Below are 23,222 nucleotides of genomic sequence, written 5' to 3' on the forward strand. Positions count from 1 at the left end.
AGAGTAATCGCAGTTACTGGAAGCTAGTTCAAAGCTAATTATTACTAATAAATAAATAAATTTCTCACAGACTAAAGTATCAATCAGTACACATAAAACGGATTAAGTGAAAAGACGTCATAATCAGTCTGAAAAACGCATGACCTGGTGTAACTATTTGCTTCGCCTCACCGTGCGAAGCTATTATTTTCATTCGGTATTCATGCCATCTTGAAATTATTACGTAACAAATATCGGTTCTCATTGGTTGCCTGTGGGTGAGGGAAAGATTCTATTGGCTAGAATGAGATATAGAATTGGGAACATGTCACAGACAGGAGAAGATATTAAATACGGTCATAGTTACAGTATGCGTATTCAAGTTCCGATCTGATATCCGATAAATGAATAATTTTGCCTTTACTGGTTTACCTTGCTATATAATGTCGGATCAATTCGTGTTGATAAATTAGAAGAGGGACAAAGATAAACAAGTTTCTGAGTGCTCATCTGACTATATATGCACATACACCAACACTCAAATTACATAGAACCGCCAGTGATCTTCAAAAAAATTGTCAGAATACGTGTATTGCATGTTATGAAACAAAATTATATATAAAAATTTAAAAAACAGCTACATCCCCGAATTGTGCATTAGAATTATTGTGAGAAGATCTGAAATATATATGCACATAATAACAACTAAGTAACATTGCTGTGAAAGAAAACATGCACAAGGATATCATATGCAAATAAATATTGCGTCAAAATTGATTGTTTAAAGTCCCATAACTTTATGGAACGACAAACTATATAAGCGAGTCTAGATTCGTCAAATACTAACAACAGTGTAAAGTTTGTAGTTAATCGAAACTTTCTAGATCAAAGAGTATGCCATGTAGAATAATACCATAAGTTCCATAACTGTGGAATGACAAATCATAAATTTAAAAAATCAAACGGTATCTCTGGCATGACGAAACATACGAATTTTAAAATCATAAGGAAGTTTGCGTCTATCAATCCTAATGTTCCGTTTTAGTTTCGTGGGAATTGGTTAAATCAAGTTAAAGCTTTTGTAGGAAGTATTCATGGACAAATTACAGTATACCACAACACACCTATCTAGACGGTTTATATAAGACCACACTTATGAGAATATGCACAAAAGGGATAAATAACACCTTTCTCCTACTTAAGCAATCACATTAGCCACATCTTACTTGAAATTATGATAAAGCGACGCACTCCAAAGCTTTTTTGAAAGCTAAAACTTGTTCATAGATTATGTTCATTGAAATCTTCAACTTGACTACAGACACGAGTATAGCGAACCAGTTGGTATATGAATACCGTAAGAAGGAAAAAGGAACATCACGGTCCAAAAAAGTAAAATAAACAATAAACAATAGAGAACGAAAACTGTCCCTTTTGTTGTAATTTTTTGTATAGAGTTTCTCATGTGAAACTGAAATACCTAAGTCTAGGAAAGGGCAGTTATTGCTGTTAATATTTGATATATTTAAGGTAAGTTCCTGTGGTTAAATTTCGGCAGTATTTTTGAAAGAAATCTTGATAATTTGACAAAAAATATCATTAAGATAACGAAAGATGTTCTTTAATTTATCTTCATTTAAACGGAGTTTAGATGGGTTTTTAATAACTTTGGTCATACACTGTGATTCATAACAATACAGGACCAAGTCTGCTGTTCAATGGTTGCAATATAGTTTATGTTAGTCCATAGTTTCTTTTAAGTTCAGTTTAATCAATATGTAATACTTGTATTGCAATATCAATAATGATCAACATATCTGACCTGCAAGAAATCTCATAACATTAAACGAAAGTTATGTTGCTTTTGAAACATGTGTCCATTGAGCTTCTTTGAAGAGGCACTTGCTACAGAATAAAACAACACAATTTCCGCCGCCAAATATCCGTATGCCAAATTTCATTCATATTCAAAAGACTTAGTGTATTATCACTGTAATGCTCATAAGCAATGAGATTTGTAGGATTAAAAATTCGCCATAGGATGATGTCTGTTGTGTCCATTTTGTAAACGTTCCATACGCTCAATAACGTCATCCACCATAGTAAAAAAAATGTCTTCAATCGATGATACGAGTCTTGTATAGACAAAGATTAGAATTTCTTCCTCATGTAAGGGGGAAGATCAGTTGTTCCTCATGTAAGGGGGAAGATCAGTTGTTCCTTGTGTAAGAGAGAAGATTAGTTGTTCCTCATGTAAGGGAGAAGATCAGCTGTTCCTCATGTACGGGGGAAGATCAATTGTTCCTCATGTAAGGGGGAAGATCAGTTGTTCCTCGTGTAAGGGGGAAGATCAGTTGAACAGAACATTCAAGGAACTGACATAGACGAGAATTTTACAAATGTCTTGACGGAAAAAAATACGTTACCTTGAAAACTGACATACCAGGCTCCGATACATTTGCAACTTTTTCAAGGGTACACCATTCACAGAAAAAAAGATGCGAATGTCTATTGATTTCAATTTACTGATCCATGTATAAAATTTCCTATACTAAAAGCATAATTTGTCATTTTATAGTTATTGCATAATTTAAAATTTTAGTAAAACTGCACTTATTCTCACTTTTCTATCACAAAACTGTCAATTATGTTAGCCAAGTTTACCATTCCATAGTTAATATTGTCTTTGATACGTTGCGGAAGCTGGTGGATTTTGTTATCTGAACTTGCGATCGCTTTTTCGAAATCTATTAAACGTACTTTAAAACCTGCTTGAACATTCTGGTCGTCTATATCCGTCTTCTGTATCGATGATGCGACGTCTGTTTTCTTACAGTCGTAAAAGAAAAAAAGTGAAATGGAAAGAAACACGAAGTCTGTTTGATTTAAAATTGCAGTATGTATATTTCTAACTGTGTTAGATATATTGTGTAGGTTTGTGTTGGAACTGTTTCCGAAGAAAGTTCTTAGTACTTCTACTGCCTGATTGTCATTGATGGACATTCCAAAGTACTTGTTGTATTTCTCCAGTTTTCCGGTTTCCCGGTGATACACCTGAAACAACACAAAATAATTGTACTTAACGTTATCTACGTTTTCCTTTCTTCTATGATCAGTGCAGCTTTTAAGTGAACATTTAGTGTGAGTTAGTGTGTAAAGGTTAGAGAGAACGGGAGGGTATATTGTTTGGTCTAGTTCGGAAATGGTCTTAAGCGTGAGCTTGATAATTCCATTTCCTGTATGGAAGTCTATTTTATTTTTGACGAAAAATGAAGCTTCCATATGATATAATCAAATGTCCTTTTCGTTATATCAATTCTTACTTATGCAGTCATAAACACAGCAAACTTTTAACTGTTGAACGAGTACTAGAATATCATAAATGAAAAGGATTTTTTTTTCAAAGAAATGGCAAACAGGCTTTTTTTCGAATTCTTGGAATCCGCATGCGATAATAATATATCAAATTTATGTTTCATTTGACAGTTCTAATGGATACGTCACCTGTGACTTATACATGTATCTACTGGTCCCAGAAATCGCTTAAAAGTCAAACAATATATATTGGTCTTTTTTTATTTTCATATTTGTATTGTAAAATACTACATAAAAAAACATTCACATTTATGACTCGAGCATCTCTGCAGAAATTTCTAACATAATCGCAGAGAGTGCACAATTATCTTGCATAGATAAAATATACGGAAAGAACAAACATGTTGACAGATGTATACGAACTCAATAAATGTGTTTTTTTTACATAACATAACGGAACACCAATAAGGCATTTTATCGGTTCGTTTACACCAAGCAACCATTTCTGGGTTTACCATTTCTGAATATGAAACTGATGAATGGATTCAATTCTTTACTTTTATTCCTAATTATTCCCCTTCTCTCTGTTTGATCTTTTTCATTTTGATTGTCATTTTTTTCTCTTTTCCTGGAGTATACTTCAGAAGACAACTCCGTCAAGAATTTCCTTTTCAATTCATACAACTGATTTCGTTTGCTTTTACATTTAAGCTATTTCTTTTTTAAATTTATTGCTGATGCACGGGTATTTATTATAATGTTTGTTTATTAAATGAAGAAGACCTTTGTAAGTTGGATCAATTTGTGTCCGATTCTTTTGTGTAACTCGCAATAAAATATGTTTAAACTTACTAATGCATGGATATAAATATAAGTATGATAGACATAAATATACATGTATACCTGCATTCCACATATCCGAAACCCCATACTCAAACTCGTTGAGTTGTTGCTCTTTTGTTCCAGTTTCTTTCTTTTATGTTCATCTTCGCATTGTCCGTGATAATATCTACATAATTTAATGTCTAAGGCACAAGGTCGTTCAAAATCTGCCACCAGGTTATCGAACATAAGGAATTCTTAATGTTAAGGAAACTAATGAAAGTACGATTTGTGACAATGACAAACTAAATGTACAAAGAGGAAAGCATTTAGTGTTTCATATCCACGTTGGAAATAAAAAAAAAATAATTATAACACTTCCTTAGCTAAAAGGGATTGTATGTCCCGCCTATACGAATAGAAAGGAGCATTATGTTTTTACTGGTCTGTTCTTCCCTCCTTCCGTCCGTTCTGTATCAGGTTAAATGTCGGTTTAAGGTAGGTTAAAATTTTGGTCTGAGGTAGTTTACTGCGAAGTTGTGGCAGCTTGAAACTTAGTATTTGTAACAGCCACTATGTTCCGTCAGTTACTTTGTTCCGGCGGAACTTTTCAACTAGTTATTTCGTTCCGATGGAACTTTCCAACTAGTTGTTTTATTCCGAGTGCAGTCGAAAAGTTCCGGAAAAAAGTAGCTAGTTGTAAAGTCCCAGAACAATGTAGCTAGTTGAATAGTTAACCGTAACCCTAACCCTAACCCTAACCTAACTCTAACCCTAACAAAGAGGAACTTTGTGACTAGTTGATAAGTTCCGTTTGACTTTTGTGGCTAGTATCTTTGATCCCCTTTCAAAAGGTTCAAAGATAATATGTTGCGCTTTTACTTTGCATCAATTCTCCAAATGGAACTTTCTGCCTGGTTGATAAGTTCCGTTGGAACTTTTGGGCTAGTTTGTTAGTTCCGGTTTTGACTAATTTGGCAAAAAGGAACTTTCTAACTAGTTGATATGTTCCGTTGGAACTTTTCATCTAGTCACTTTGTTCCGGTGGAACTTTTAAACCAGAGGAAGAACAAAGTAACTAGTTAATAAGTTCCTCCGGAACTTTTCGGCTAGTTAGTTCTTTCCGCCAGGAACTTTCCAACGTCGGAACAAAAGAGCATTTACATATACACATGACGGGTGCCACATGTGGAGCAGAATCTGCTTACCCTTCCGGAGCACCTGCGATCACCCCCAGTTTTTGGTGGGGTTCGTGTTGCTCAGTCTTTAGTTTTCTATGTTGTGTTTTGTGTACTGTTGTTTGTCTGTTTGTCTTTTTCTTTTTTAGCCATGGCCCTGTCAGTTTATTTTCAACTTATGAGTTCGAATGTCCCTTTGGCATATTTCGCCTCTCTTTCATTATGAAATGAACTTTTAAATATATATATATATCAAATCAGGGTTTGGACGAAGATTTCACTGTTCAGATAACATGGAAATGTGATAGTGTTCTACGGACACATGTTCATGGTTTTACTTATTTCTAAAATCAATGTCTTCTCCATACATTGTCGACTTATTATTTTTAATTGTACGATATTTAACTATTTTAATGGGCTTCATGATGATGCATTATATAATTTTTCTGATAGTGTTGTTTGGTCAGTTGGAAGTCTTTTTTTCTCAAGTCATTGTGCTATCCGTTCCTTTTCTACATATGACTGATTGTTTTCTTGTACGTCATCCCTAAGGACCAAGACCACTTTGAATTACAAACATACAAACTTCATACGAACTTCAACTTTTTAAACAACCGCAAAGTTTATGTGATATTTGCCAACGTTTCTAAATGCAAGAGATAACCTGGAATGTGAGTTGTTTTTTTGTTTGGTGGGGGGGGGGTATGTTTTATAATGTGGGTATTTGGGGGGTTTTCATGTTTTATAATGCATGTGTAGAAAAAATGATTTATTTTTTGACAAATTGAAAAACTCGCTTGCTAAAAAATGTTTATTATTCAACATACCCGTGCCTCTTGCAATGGAGGCTCTTTTCTTCGGGATCACTTTGAAGTTTGACAAAAGCCAGTTGAAATTGAAAAGGCAGAAAAAAAACTTTTTATTTTTTTAATGCGATAATTATATGAAATTTCATGCTCTTTTTATAAATGTCACTTATTATAGAAAGAACGTTAGTATTTGCTTTCCATATACTAGGTCACTTTTATTGGACATTGAAATAGATTATTAATCAGACACCGTGATTTTTTTCAAGAACTTAAAAATAATTAGTATGAAAAAAACCTTTATTTTTATATACCTAAATTAATTTTTAATAACGTTTTTATAATAATGCATTTGGTTCCTGCTACTGGTAACATTAGCTTAAAAGATAAGTCACCAAGATGTTTCACATTTGTTTCTAAATTTTCTGATTGAAAGTTCATCAAGTAACAGTAGGTTTGGGTTTCGGTCGGTGTTAGAAAATTGGGAACATTTGAAAAATGTTACTATTTTATACTACCCGTTCAACATGTAACCAAGTTCAAGCTCAAAAGTAACTCTACCCCAACCTTTCTATATCTTGTCTGAATTAAGAGTCAATGATGGACTGGTTTAATAATTAAGGGTCTGAATTGGGGACATCCACTTCATTCAAGTCCCATTTTTGTATTTATCATCTAAGTCCATTGTTCTTACAATTGTTATCCTCAAATTGAAAAACAGAAATTGACTTATATGTTTACAGCTGATGAGAAGCAGTTTGTAATTTATTTACATTGTAATTTTTAAATGGCTTCCGAACAAGATCCTTAATTTCATTTCTTAAAATTCTTCTCGTTTTTAATGATTACAACAATAAAAATATACGCCAGAGAAGGAAGTGATAATAATTAGAGTTTTATTTGTCGGTGCATTTTGTATTTCTTGTGACATGATCTCGCACTGAAGCACAGCACATTGTAGTGAAGTTAGTCTGTAAAGAGAACTAGTTGTATTCAGATGGGGATATGGTATTTATATCCCGGAGAAAAACATTTCAGCAAATATACTAATCGTTAGTGTATTCAGACGGGGATGTGGTATTTATATCCCACAGAAAAACATGTCAGCAAATATGCTAATCGTTAGTATATTCAGATGGGGATATTGTATTTATATTCCGGAGAAAAACATTTCACCAAATATACTGATCTTTAGTATATAAATTATGTTATTGTACTAAACTAGGATTGCAATTTCATCGGACAAATTCGATATCAGACGGTTTTTGTGTACTGTTTAGGTCTATTAACTTTGATACTTGTCGACTTTGTATATATCTTGCTCCAAAAATTTGGGCAATCACAAAGAAAGTTTTTTTCTCAGTTTGCATTAACTTGCTCCATTACTTACAATCATGTTCAGGTGCATGTTATTTTTGGTAGATCCAGCGATACATCAACACTTTTGGTACAGATTTACTTTTCTTAAATCATACTAAAGGATACTTTCATTTTTGTTATCCTTCCATAAAGCCCCTCCTTCAATACAATGATTCAGACGTGACTGACTCCAACTTCCTTCACCAATGCCACTGAATAAAATAAAATGTCATAGTTATATTACTGACAATTTTATTTACAGCGAAATTCGAAGGACTAACTCATATGCAAAGATCGATCTTTGCTCCTACATTGTCAACTTTATAGAGAATAGTTGTAAATTAGAACATTAAAATTATAAATTTGGTAGTTTGGATTTTTTTAAACTTCTACGGGATTGAATAATCTTTTCTACATATTGTATTAAACAAGAAAGGTATACAAATGGGTAATCTAAGTCATAGTCAAGAAAGACAGACAACATCATGGTCAAAAGAAAGACAGACAACATCATAGTCAAAAGCAAGACAGACAGCATCATGGTCAAAAGAAAGACAGACAGCATCATGGTCAAAAGAAAGACAGACACCATCATGGACAAAAGAAAGACAGACAGCATCATGGTCAAAAGAAAGACAGACACCATCATGGACAAAAGAAAGACAGACAACATCATGGTCAAAAGGAAGATAGACAACATCATGGTCAAAAGAAAGACAGACAACATCATGGTCAAAAGGAAGACAGACAAAATCATGGTCAAAAGAAAGATAGACAACATCATGGTCAAAAGAAAGACAGACAGACATCATGGTCAAAAGGAAGATAGACAACATCATGGTCAAAAGGAAGATAGACAACATCATGGTCAAAAGGAAGACAGACAAAATCATGGTCAAAAGAAAGATAGACAACATCATGGTCAAAAGAAAGACAGACAGACATCATGGTCAAAAGGAAGATAGACAACATCATGGTCAAAAGGAAGATAGACAACATCATGGTCAAAAGGAAGACAGACAAAATCATGGTCAAAAGAAAGATAGACAACATCATGGTCAAAAGAAAGACAGACAGACATCATGGTCAAAAGGAAGATAGACAACATCATGGTCAAAAGGAAGATAGACAACATCATGGTCAAAAGGAAGACAGACACCATCATGGACAAAAGAAAGACAGACAACATCATGGTCAAAAGGAAGATAGACAACATCATGGTCAAAAGAAAGACAGACAACATCATGGTCAAAAGAAAGACAGACAACATCATGGTCAAAAGAAAGACAAACAACATCATGGTCAAAAGGAAGAAAAACAGACAACATCATGGTCAAAAGAAAGACAAATAACATCATGGTCAAAAGGAAGATAGACAACATCATGGTCAAAAGGAAGATAGACAACATCATGGCCAAAAGAAAGATAGACAACATCATGGTCAAAAGAAAGACAGACAGATATCATGGTCAAAAGGAAGATAGACAACATCATGGTCAAAAGGAAGATAGACAACATCATGGTCAAAAGGAAGATAGACAAAATCATGGTCAAAAGAAAGATAGACAACATCATGGTCAAAAGAAAGACAGACAGACATCATGGTCAAAAGGAAGATAGACAACATCATGGTCAAAAGGAAGATAGACAACATCATGGTCAAAAGGAAGACAGACAACATCATGGTCAAAAGGAAGATAGACATCATCATGGTCAAAAGAAAGACACACAACATCATGGTCAAAAGAAAGACAGACAGACATCATGGTCAAAAGGAAGATGGACAACATCATGGTCAAAAGAAAGACAGACAACATCATGGTCAAAAGGAAGATAGACAACATCATGGTCAAAAGGAAGAAAGACAGACAACATCATGGTCAGAATAAAGACAGACAGACATCATGGTCAAAAGAAAGACAGACAGACATCATGGTCAAAAGAAAGACAGACAACATCATGGTAAAAAAGAAGATAGACAACATCATGGTCAAAAGAAAGACAGACAACATCATGGTCAAAAGGAAGATAGACAACATCATGGTCAACAGAAAGACATACAGACATCATGGTCAAAAGAGAGACAGACAGACATCATGGTCAAAAGAAAGACAGACAGACATCATGGTCAAAAGAAAGACAGACAACATCATGGTCAAAAGGAAGACAAACAACATCATGGTCAAAAGGAAGATAGACAACATCACGGACAAAAGAAAGACAGACAATATCATGGTAAAAAGAAAGACAGACAACAAAAGTAACATAATGGTCAAAAGGAACACAAACAACATCATGGTCAAAAGGAAGATAGACAACATCATGGTCAAAAGAAAGATAGACAACATCATGGTCAAAAGAAAGACAGACAGACTTCATGGTCAAAAGGAAGATAGACAACATCATGGTCAAAAGGAAGATAGACAGCATCATGGTCAAAAGAAAGACAGACAACATCATGGTCAAAAGGAAGATAGGCAACATCATGGTCAAAAGAAAGACAGACAGACATCATGGTCAAAAGAAAGACAGACAACATCATGGTCAAAAGGAAGATAGACAACATTATGGTTAAAAGGAAGAAAGACAGACAACATCATGGACAAAATCAAGACAGACAGACATCATGGTCAAAAGAAAAACAGACAGACATCATGGTCAAAAGGAAGATAGACAACATCATGATCAAAAGGAAGATAGACACCATCATGGTCAAAAGAAAGACAGACAACATCATGATCAAAAGGAAGACAGACAGACATCATGGTCAAAAGGAAGATAGACAACATCATGGTCAAAAGGAAGATAGGCAACATCATGGTCAAAAGAAAGACAGACAACATCATGGTCAGAAGAAAGACACACCATCATGGTCAAAAGGAAGACAGACAACATCATGGTCAAAAGGAAGACAGACAACGTCATGGTCAAAAGGAAGATAGGCAACATCATGGTCAAAAGAAAGACAGACACCATCATGGACAAAAGAAAGACAGACACCATCATGGTCAAAAGGAAGATAGACAACATCATGGTCAAAAGAAAGACAGACAACATCATGGTCAAAAGAAAGACAGACAGACGTCATGGTCAAAAGAATGACAGACAGACATCATGGTAAAAAAAAAGACAGACAACATCATGGTCAAAAGGAAGATAGACAACATTATGGTCAAAAGGAAGAAAGACAGACAACATCATGGACAAAATCAAGACAGACAGACATCATGGTCAAAAGAAAAACAGACAGACATCATGGTCAAAAGAAAGACAGACAACATCATGATCAAAAGGAAGATAGGCAACATCATGGTCAAAAGAAAGACAGACAGACATCATGGTCAAAAGAAAGACAGACAGCATCATGGTCAAAAGGAAGACTAACAACATCATGGTCAAAAGGAAGACATACAACATCATGGTCAAAAGGAAGATAGGCAACATCATGGTCAAAAGAAAGACAGACAGACATCATGGTAAAAAAAAAGACAGACAACATCATGGTCAAAAGGAAGATAGACAACATTATGGTCAAAAGGAAGAAAGACAGACAACATCATGGACAAAATCAAGACAGACAGACATCATGGTGAAAAGAAAGACAAACAACATCATGGTCAAAAGAAAGACAGACAACATCATGGTCAAAAGGAAGATAGACAACATCATGGTCAACAGAAAGACAAACAGACATCATGGTCAAAAGAAAGACAAACAACATGGTCAAAAGAAAGACAGACAACATCATGGTCAAAAGAAACACAGACAACATCATGGTCAAAAGGAAGACAGACAGACATCATGGACAAAAGAAAGACAGACAACATCATGGTCAAAAGAAAGACAGACAACAAAAGTTACATAATGGTCAAAAGGACGACAAACAACATCATGGTCAAAAGAAAGACAGACACCATCATGGACAAAAGAAAGACAGACACCATCATGGTCAAAAGGAAGATAGACAACAGCATGGTCAAAAGAAAGACAGACAACATCATGGTCAAAAGAAAGACAGACAGACGTCATGGTCAAAAGAATGACAGACAGACATCATGGTCAAAAGAATGACGGACAGACATGATGGTCAAAAGAAAGACAGACACCATCATGGACAAAAGAAAGACAGACAGACATCATGGTCAAGAGAAAGACAGACAACATCATGGTCAGAAGAAAGACACACCATCATGGACAAAAGAAAGACAGACACCCTCATTGAAAAAAGAAAGACAGACAACATCATGGTCAAAAGAAAGATAGACAACATCATGGTCAAAATGAAGACAAACAACATCATGGTCAGAAGAAAGACAGACACCACCATGGACAGAAGAAAGACAGACAGACATCATGGTCAAGAGAAAGACAGACAACATCATGGTCAGAAGAAAGACACACCATCATGGACAAAAGAAAGACAGACAACATCATGGTCAAAAGGAAGATAGACAACATCATGATCAAAAGGAAGATAGACACCATCATGGTCAAAAGAAAGACAAACAACATCATGGTCAAAAGAAAGACAGACAGCATCATGGTCAAAAGGAAGATAGGCAACATCATGGTCAAAAGAAAGATAGGCAACATCATGGACAAAAGAAAGACAGACAACATCATGGTCAAAAGAAAGATAGACAGACATCATGGTCAAAAGGAAGACAGACAACATCATGGTCAAAAGAATGACAGACAGACATCATGGTCAAAAGAAAGACAGACAACATCATGAACAAAAGAAAGACAGACAACATCATGAACAAAAGAAAGACAGACACCATCATGGTCGAAAGGAAGACAGACAACATCATGGTCAAAAGGAAGATAGGCAACATCATGGTCAAAAGGAAGATAGGCAACATCATGGACAAAAGAAAGACAGACAACATCATGGTCAGAAGAAAGACACACCATCATGGACAAAAGAATGACAGACAGACATCATGGTCAGAAGAAAGACAGACACCATCATGGACAAAAGAAAGACAGACAGACATCATGGTCAAAAGAATGACAGACAGACATCATGGTCAAAAGAAAGACAGACAACATCATGAACAAAAGAAAGACAGACACCATCATGGTCGAAAGGAAGACAGACAACATCATGGTAAAAAGGAAGATAGGCAACATCATGGTCAAAAGGAAGATAGGCAACATCATGGACAAAAGAAAGACAGACAACATCATGGTCAAAAGAAAGATAGACAGACATCATGGTCAAAAGGAAGACAGACAGACATCATGGTCAAAAGGAAGACAAACAACATCATGGTCAAAAGGAAGATAGACAACATCATGGTCAAAAGGAAGACAGACAGACATCATGGACAAAAGAAAGACAGACAACATCATGGTCAAAAGAGAGACAGACAGACATCATGGTCAAAAGAAAGACAGACAACATCATGGTCAAAAGAAAGATAGACAGACATCATGGTCAAAAGGAAGACAGACAGACATCATGGTCAAAAAGAAGACAGACAGACAACATCATGGTCAAAAGAGAGACAGACAGACGTCATGGTCAAAAGGAAGACAGACAACATCATGGACGAAAGGAAGAAAGACAGACATCATCATGGACAAAAGGAAGACAGACAGACATCATGGTCAAAAGAAAGACAGACAGACAACATCATGGTCAAAAGAAAGACAGACACCCTCATGGACAAAAGAAAGACAGACAACATCATGGTCAAAAGAAAGATAGACAGACATCATGGTCAAAAGAAAGATAGACAACATCATGGTCAAAAGGAAGACTAACAACATCATGGTCAGAAGAAAGACAGACAACATCATGGTCAAAAGAAAGACAGACAACATCATGGTCAAAAGAAAGACAGACAACATCATGGTCAAAAGAAAGACGGACACCCTCATGGACAAAACAAAGACAGACAACATCATGGTCGAAAGAAAGACAAACAACATCATGGTCAAAAGGAAGAAAGACAACATCATGGTCAAAAGAAAGACAGACAACATCATGGTCAAAAAAGAAAGACAGACAACATCATGGTCAAAAGGAAGACAGACAGACATCATGGTCAAAAGAAAGACAGACAACATCATGGTCAAAAGAAAGACAGACAACATCATGGTCAAAAGAAAGACGGACACCCTCATGGACAAAACAAAGACAGACAACATCATGGTCGAAAGAAAGACAAACAACATCATGGTCAAAAGGAAGAAAGACAACATCATGGTCAAAAGAAAGACAGACAACATCATGGTCAAAAGAAAGACAGACAACATCATGGTCAAAAGAAAGACGGACAACATCATGGACAAAAGGAAGAAAGACAGATACCCTCATGGACAAAAGAAAGACAGGCAACATCATGGTCAAAAGAAAGATAGACATCATCATGGTCAAAAGAAAGACACACAACATCATGTTCAAAAGAAAGACAGACAACATCACGGTCAAAGAAAGACAAACAACATCATGGTCAACGAGTATTCTGAGAGTATTGCATGTCAATTTATAGTCCCCTACCGGTTAAAAGTCTATTGTACTTGAACAAAATGCTAACTTGATCTATAGCTTGTCATGGTGTAAACTTTATATCAAATATCAATTCAATATCTTCAACATGTTCAAGCATAACAAAACAAAAGTGTGGAAAACAGATTATTTGAGTGAACTTTCTAAGTCCAAGGACCATTACTCTGCCAAAGAAAATCATCCCAACTGAACCAAATTTGAACTTGATCTGTAACTTGTCATGGTAAAACTATATACCAAATCAATATCTTCAAGCATGTTGAAAAGTAATGTGGAAAACTGTTTACTTTCTTGATTTTTTAAAGTCCAAGGACCATAACTCTGCTCAAAATCATCAGACCGGAACAAAAGTTGAACTTGATCTGTAACTAGTCATGATAAAAGTATATACCAAATATCATATTAATATCTTTAAGAATGACAAAAAAAGTGCAGAAAACAGATAACTTGCGTGAATTTTTTAAGTCCAAGGACCATAACTCCGCACAGAATCATCAGACCGGAACAAAATTCGAACTTGATCTGTAACTAGTCATGATAAAAGTGTATACCAAATATCAAATCAATATCTTTAAGCATGACAAAAAAAGGGTAGAAAACTGATTATTTGCGTGAATTTTCTAGTCCAAGGACCATAACTCTTCCCAAAATCATCAGACCGAAACAAAATTTACACTTGATCTGTAACTAGTCATGATAAAACTATATACCAAACATCAAATCAATATCTTCAAGCAGGAAGAAAAAAAGTGTGGAAAACTGATTTGCCGGACTGACAGACAGGCAGAGTGCAAACCTAAAGTCCACTTCAACTTCGTCGGTAGGGGACTGAAAAAAAGAAAGACAACATCATGGTCAAAAGAAAGACAAACAACATCATGGTCAAAAGAATACAGACAACATCATGGTCAAAAGAAAGACAGACAACATCATGGTCAAAAGAAAGACAGACAACGTCTTGGTCAAAAGAAGACAGACAACATCATGGTCAAAAGAAAGACAGACAACGTCATGGTCAAAAGAAAGACAGACATCATCATGGTCAAAAGAAGACAGACAACATCATGGTCAAAAGAAGACAGACAACATCATGGTCAAAAGAAAGACAGACAACATCATGGTAAAAAAAAAAGACAGATAACATCATGGTGAAAAGGAAGAAAGACGGACAAAATCATGGTCAAAAGAAAGACAGACACCATCATGGTCAAAAGAAAGACAAACAGCATCATGGTCAAAAGGAATTACATAAATGGTACCAATTTTTCTGCACTAGATGCGCATTTTGACAATCAATGTTTCTTCAGTGATGCTCGAGGCCAAAATATTTGAAAATCCAAAGCTTGTTAAAAAGATGAAGAGCCAGAAATCAAAAAGGACAAAAACGTATAGCCAAAGACATCATGGTCAAAAGAAAGACAGACACTATCATAGTCAAAAGAAAGACAGACAACATCATGGTCAAAAGAAAGACAAACAGCATCATGGTCAAAAGAAGACAGACAACATCATGGTCAAAAAAAGACAGACAACATCATGGTGAAAAGAAAGACAGACAACATCATGGTCAAAAGGAAGAAAAACAGACAACATCATGGTCAAAAGAAAGACAGACAACATCATGGTCAAAAGAAAGACAAACAACATCATGGTCAAAAGGAAGAAAGACAGACAACATCATGGTCAAAAGAAAGACAGACAACATCATGGTCAAAAGAAAGACAGACATCATGGTCAAAAGGAAGACAGACAACATCATGGCCAAAAGGAAGATAGACAACATCATGGTCAAAAGAATGACAGACAGACATCATGGTCAAAAGAAAGACAGACAACATCATGGTCAAAAGAAAAGACAGACAACGTCATGGTCAAAAGAAAGACAGACATCATCATGGTCAAAAGAAGACAGACAACATCATGGTCAAAAGAAAGACAGACAACATCATGGTCAAAAGAAAGACAACGTCATGGTCAAAAGAAAGACAGACAACATCATGGTCAAAAGAAAGACAGACAACGTCATGGTCAAAAGAAAGACAGACATCACCATGGTAAAAAAAAAGACAGACATCACCATGGTCAAAAGAAAGACAGAGAACATCATGGTCAAAAGAAAGACAGACAACATCATGGTCAAAGAAAGACAAACAACAGACAACATCATGGTCAAAAGAAAGACAGACAACGTCATGGTCAAAAGAAAGACAGACATCATCATGGTCAAAAGAAAGACAGACAACATCATGGTCAAAAGAAAGACAGACAACATCATGGTCAAAAGAAAGACAGACAACGTCATGGTCAAAAGATAGACAGATAACATTATGGTGAAAAGGAAGAAAGACGGACAAAATCATGGTCAAAAGAAAGACAGACAACATCATGGTCAAAAGAAAGACAGACAACATCATGGTCAAAAGAAAGACAGACAACGTCATGGTCAAAAGAAAGACAGACATCATCATGGTCAAAAGAAAGACAGACAACATCATGGTCAAAAGAAAGAACATATTCTGACAGTTCTACCCTTGAACATATTCTGACAGTTCTATCCTAGAACATATTCTGACAGTTCTACCCAACATATTCTGACAGTTCTACCCTAGAACATATTCTGACAGTTCTACCCTAGAACATATTCTGACAGTTCTATCCTAGAACATATTCTGACAGTTCTACCCTAGAACATATTCTGACAGTTCTACCCTAGAACATATTCTGACAGTTCTACCCTAGAACATATTCTGATAGTTCTTCCCTAGAACATATTCTGACAGTTCTATCCTAGAACATATTCTGACAGTTCTACCCTAGAACATATTCTGACAGTTCTACCCTAGAACATATTCTGACAGTTCTACCCTAGAACATATTCTGACAGTTCTACCCTAGAACATATTCTGACAGTTCTATCCTAGAACATATTCTGACAGTTCTACCCTAGAACATATTCTGACAGTTCTACCCTAGAACATATTCTGACAGTTCTACATTAGAACATATTCTGACAGTTCTACCCTAGAACATATTCTGACAGTTCTACCCTAGAACATATTCTGATAGTTCTTCCCTAGAACATATTCTGACAGTTCTATCCTAGAACATATTCTGACAGTTCTACCCTAGAACATATTCTGACAGTTCTACCCTAGAACATATTCTGACAGTTCTACCCTAGAACATATTCTGATAGTTCTTCCCTAGAACATACTCTGGTATTTACTTAGATTCAATATTTTAATTGTCTCATCACTTGTAATGCATAAACAGTGTATACAAAGTATATACACAATATAAAATTAACAATCTACAAAGATATATAAAATTATAAGTGCCATTCTATTTAGCATTATGAGAGACTGTGAAATATATATTTCTCATTAACATCCTATATTACATAACATTGTATAAAACAACTTCGATCTAAGATACTGGTTTTACTGATTATCAAATAAAAGATTCATGGAAATGAGGCCAAGGTCATATGACGTTTTGATTTAATCATCTATTTGGTCATACCTGTCATTACCAACATTAAGTCGCTGATTTCTTAAAATAGATCTTGGAACTTTGGCATAAAGAGTGTGCTTACTTTCGTCTCCCTCACAATAAACGAAAATTTCTCCTGTAAAGAAAATAAATTCACGACTTCAAGCCAAGCAATGATTCTTAACATATATATCTAGCATGCATTTTTTTACTGTATAAGGTGATAGCTTTTTCCTGCATAAGATAAAAAAAGTTATTGAATAAGGTGATTAGTTTTTTTTACTGTATAAGGTGATTGATTTTTTTTCTATGTTGACGGATAGTTTTCAATGATAAAAAAAAACTATTAAATACTGTCGGCTAACTGCACATAAAGCATTGTAAAGTGTCAGATGTTTAGGGGTTTGAGATGTTATTTTCAGATGGTTTTACTTTATTCGCATTTAATATAGCAAGTTTGATTTTTTTAAACAGAACTGAGTGTATATAAAGAAAAGCCTGACTGTTAAATTAAACATAAGTAGCATAAATGCTAAACCAGGAGATTGGTGGACATTTTTGTATTCTATAAATCACAATCGCGACAACTGAAATTAAATAATAAATATTGGAACAAACAAGATTATACTATATTTTTAAGAAATATTAAACTTTATAAGGAAGTAGATTGTTCACAATGTCATCGTTTGATGAGAAAATAAGATCACGACTAAATGCATAGAATAAGACGTTTATATCACAGAAATAAGTTGTAAGTTATGACAAGGAACAATTTCTTTGATATAAGAGGGCTTATAAAAGTGCGTTTTAACATTTTTGTTTGTTTAATATCAACAAGACAAACATATTAACACCGGGAAAGTCCTTTCCTACTTCCACTTAATCGTAAATTAATGCGGACACAATTTAAGCTATTTCAATTCGTCCACTTCACTTACAAGTTACTTTTGTCTCCTCAAAAATAAAAAATCCCTCGTGCCCATCAAGTTACTTATCGTGGTTTTAAGTTATCGAAATGTTAAACTGCCTTAAAAATTATGTCGTCACCCAATTATCACTCTTAATGACGAACACGGATACTTCACATAAACAAAATGTTTTTATCTTTTTACCTATCGGCGAACACATCAATTATGAAATAAATGTACATTAATTGCTAACCTCAATACTTTTGACATGTTTTATACACGGTAGTCGTAAATACGACTGTATTATAACCTCATAACCTATCAATTCAGTACTGTTCAATTCATTTTGACTCTAAAATCTTCCAAACTAAACATTTTCATATTATTCAGTGGCATTATTTACGATTTTGGAGATGGTACTGTAGCCCAGGGCCAAGTGAGATCCTTGTGTTCCAAATATATTTCTCCAATACTATTATATAATGAACAGATAAATGCCCGACAATGAGTAAAGCAATATTTTTTTCGATATATAATAACTTAAATGATAACATAATTAAAATGAACCAACCTCGATAGCAAGGAACATATGGTTTAAGCTCCTCAGGGGTGCTGTTGTAAAAAATTCTTTCGGCTTCTTCACAAGGCTTGCAAATCAAATTATCAGTAATTTGCAGTACACATTTGTGTCCACCAACTTGATGCTGGAATGCATGGCAGGCGACCTTTTGTTCACATTCTTCTGCGAAAAATGGTTCCATTTGTCAACAAGAGTTATCTACCCACAATTCGCTGCAGTCGTGAATGTTAATCTTCTTGTAACAGTAAATCAATATTGTCAACTAAACAAACACACAACAATATTATTTATTGGTTGTATAAACCAGCTTGACCTAGTATATGTATTTATATATATTGACGGACATATCAGTCTGTAAGTGTATACAAGTAAATATAACACCTATATATATGTATGTATGAATGAGTGGATACGATAATCACCTGTTTCACTTATGATACACAAAGTAGTTGAGGCTCGTGATGTGAAGATTTCAGTACTGTACTGAAATAATCTTAAATATGTCTAAAATGTATCTCATGGGGATGAGAAATATACTAGATGCATATAATTTGACCTGTATGACCTGTATGACTGTCTTTATCTTTTTTTACGAATACAAATAATAAAATATGAATAAAACTTCTTGTTTACATTTACAATACTCGTAAATTGTAAGGAAATATAAACTTATTTGTACGAGCTTTAGAAACAGAGAGAAAAGCGAGGCTCTTCGAACTGAGTATTCTCTTGTTTTGTAGCTATTACAAATACATTTTATTTTTCCTACAATGTACAAATAGAATATTTGTCTTTTACAAATTAACTAGCATTTTACTTCCCAACTGTTAAATTTGTTTTTTATTGAAATCAACATGACGTAAACGCGGACCGCGATGAGGACCCCAAATTGAAAGGTGACGTAAACAGTAATTTTGATAATACCGTACGATCACAACCGAAACAGGATATCAAGGCCCGTATGCATAAACATCTTAACCTAAGTGTTCCTTAAACTTAGATTTCAGTATGAATTACTTTGGTTAAGTAAATTTCGTAAGTCGTATGCATAAAATTACTTATGTCTTCACTTAACTAAGGAATACTTAAATTTCACAATTTCCCAAATGTATGAAGAAAAAAATACGTTTTAATATGCATCAATTGCATACAAACTTATCCTATAGAATTTTACAGAGATATATGTACATATAAAATAGCAACATATGTTAACTGGAAAAGACTATACCATTTTCCAATCAGTAAACCTTTTGTCTTTTTTGTTTATATAACCATTTCATAATTGCGGTAATTAAAAGTGGGCAAACCAGGATGTAATCGTCGTTAATTACCCTTGTAGTTAGTTGGTCCTTTCAGTCAGCGCTGGTTGCAGTTTCAGGAAAAAATACGAAGAAAATTGCATTCATGGCCATTATGTGTAAGAATATACAAAAGTACAACAAATGTAATTATTAAACAGTAAGTTGGTGAGCGATGGGTCAGAAATCACATAACACGGTAAAGCATGCTCACATTAAATTTCACTTCAAATTCCAGAAAGAGTCTGGTGTGTAGAAAAATGCGACGAAAATTTCATGGGATGGACTTAATCACAAACGGATTGGAAGATGTAAAGAGGTATACATCCCCTTTCTGAAAAAGGTTAAAGTCAAAAAGATAAAATTCGTTTAGGATTGATACAAATATTTACAAGTGTTATCAAAAATATGAAACATAAAAGATATTAGCTAAAATTATGCAAACAAGCCTTAATTTGAAATGCACTTATAAATTGATATCTTTCCAAGAATTGCCCATGAAAGCGCTTATTTCCAATGAGGTCCTCTTGATGTATAGCTTTAATTAACGAAGAACAAAATAAAAAAATTAAAAAATTCACAAATTTAGGTTTTTTTTTCTTTTATGTGCTCATTCTTTTAATTTTCATGCACACGAAATTGTTATGTGTAAGTATTTTGTAAAATAAGGGGTAAACATTTTTGTTTCAATGAGAGACACATGTTGGTGCAACCACGAACAAACGAAAAGAAGCGATCTTATGATCACAGAGATGAAAGTTATAGTGTTGCACAGAACTTTTGCTTACGGACACCGCAGACATAGCAAAACAATATTCTGTCTTTATTTTGTTGTGCACCTAAAAATTGGTTACATCGCACATAGGTTCATTTTAATGACATACTCTTGTGACGTCCAAAAATCAAGACATCCAAACCTAACCAGGATTCAAAATAAAGAGTTTCCGGTTGAAATTTCGACAGAAAAGATAACCCTTGAATTAAAATTTATTGAATTAAAAAAATGTGTTCCATAAATCAAAACATATATAGGAAAGAATGAAAAATGCTCCTACACGGTTATTCAAGCGGTAACATGATGTAACCTAACGGTACAGCCACTCATTTTCACAACAAATTTTCCGAGAAAAAAAATACTCGCAAGTCATGAACATTTCAGTTTAAACTACGATCATTTTTGTCATAAGATTTTCCATGAAAAGATCCCCAGAAGCGTGTGTCTATGATCTATGACAAGATTTAAAAGGAGGAATTCCCTTACCTTCCAACAATCATAGAACATAAGCTTTAACCAATTCTCTTATTTGCAAAGATATTAAGTTAATGTTTGAAATATTTTCCATATATTGAGAAATGCACAGTTTTGTTCTCCCGCGAGAGAGAGAGAGAGAGAGAGAGAGAGAGGGGGGGGGGGGGGTAATATATAAAACTAGAGGCTCTAAAGAGCCTGTGTCGCTCACCTTGGTCTATATATATGTGCATATTCAACAAAGGACACTCTACAACATCGAAGACAAGAATAGAATTCATAAGAAAAATCTCTGCTTTGTTGATCTTGTATTGCTGATCATTTAGTCTGTTTAGTTTCTCCCTAGCTTCTTTAGTTTTTGCTCAAAACACAAAAGAGGGTAAAATAAATCCTTATTTAAGGGGCTGGGCAATTTTTGTCATGTTAACTTATTTGTTAATCTTACTTTGCTGAACAATTTTGCTGTTTACAGTTTATCTCTATCTATTATAATATTCAAGATAATAACCAAAAACTGCAAAATTTCCTTAAAATTACAAATTCAGAGGCAGCAACCCAACAAAGGGTAGTCTGATGCGTCTGAAGAGCAGATAGATCATGACCTGATGAACATTTTTACCCCATGTCAGATTTGCTCTAAATGCTTTAGTTTCAGAGATATAAGCCAAAAACTGCATTTTACCCCCATGTTCTATTTTTAGCCATGGCGGCCATCTTGGTTGATGGGCGGGGTCGTCGGATACATTTTTAAAACTAGATACCCTAAGGATGTTTTATGCCAAGTTTGGTTTTATTTGGCCTAGTAGTGGACGACGACGACGGACGCCAAGTGATGAGAAAAGCTCACGTGGCCCTTTTGGGCCAGGTGAGCTAAGAAACGAAACTGTCTACCCATCCAAATTTGTAGATGTCAAATCTTGGAAAAATGTAAAGTATTCGTCTCATAATATCCATTGTGAAAACAACGTAATAGGTGGACATAACTGATGAACGTTTACCTGATCTGACCCAGCCAATGAGTGGACATGTCCACGATGTTATGGCTGTGATAATATACAATATTGGAATTGTCACATGGTCATAGTCGATCAACTATTATTGTGTAACAGGAGTAATCGTGTCTGTTTATCTGATTTAATTCCCATGGCTTGTTCCCCTTTGTCTTTCCATGGAATATTAGGTTTGTATCTTACACTTCTGTAGTCCAACTCAAATAAAAAGAAGGAAATGGTTGTATATTATAACTTACCCATAAGTCGGACACCTTTTACTCTGCATCGCTCGTTGTAACTTACCTGGACCGGAAGAGTATTTTCACAAGTTCGAAATTCCTCAGAAGTAAATAAATTTTCCAGATACCAATTAGTTCCTGATAACGTATTTGATTGCTGTTCTGAATTAGCTTTTTAAAAGACGGACACTTTGGCCTTCGAGTCGGACACCATGTCGAAAAAACGGACTTACTAGTATATCATAAATAAGTGTATTTAAATAACTTTCAACTAGAACATCATAAATAAGTGTATTTAAATATCTTTCAACTAGAACATCATAAATAAGTGTATTTAAATAACTTTTAACAAGTATAAATTATCATTAATAAGTGTAATTAAATAAATTTTAACTAGTATAAATTATCATTAATAAGTGTAATTAAATAACTTTTAACTAGTATAAATTATCATTAAAAAGTGTAATTAAATAACTTTTAACTAG

General features: G+C 34.6%; 1 protein-coding gene across 3 annotated transcripts; it reads right to left on the reverse strand.

Moving 5' to 3' along the window:
• Positions 1-1,905: 1,905 nt before the first annotated feature.
• Positions 1,906-23,019, reverse strand: LOC127730947 (inositol hexakisphosphate kinase 1-like). Of its 3 annotated transcripts, none has more exons than XM_052239583.1 (6): positions 22,802-23,019; positions 18,951-19,221; positions 17,502-17,607; positions 7,586-7,671; positions 4,198-4,373; positions 1,906-3,033 (listed from the first exon to the last, which is right to left on the reverse strand). In XM_052239583.1, exons 2-6 carry the CDS (start codon positions 19,138-19,140, stop codon positions 2,599-2,601), a joined length of 993 nt encoding a protein of 330 aa, XP_052095543.1. In that variant the 5' UTR covers positions 19,141-19,221; positions 22,802-23,019; the 3' UTR covers positions 1,906-2,598. The 3 variants fall into 3 exon arrangements, with proteins under 3 accessions (XP_052095543.1, XP_052095541.1, XP_052095542.1); XM_052239581.1 differs by having other exon boundaries at positions 22,756-23,019; XM_052239582.1 differs by lacking the exon at positions 22,802-23,019 and having other exon boundaries at positions 18,951-20,046.
• Positions 23,020-23,222: the final 203 nt, after the last annotated feature.

The sequence above is a fragment of the Mytilus californianus genome, unplaced genomic scaffold (genome assembly GCF_021869535.1).
Source record: "Mytilus californianus isolate M0D057914Y unplaced genomic scaffold, xbMytCali1.0.p SCAF_2, whole genome shotgun sequence".
NCBI classification, from domain to species: Eukaryota; Metazoa; Mollusca; class Bivalvia; order Mytilida; family Mytilidae; genus Mytilus; species Mytilus californianus.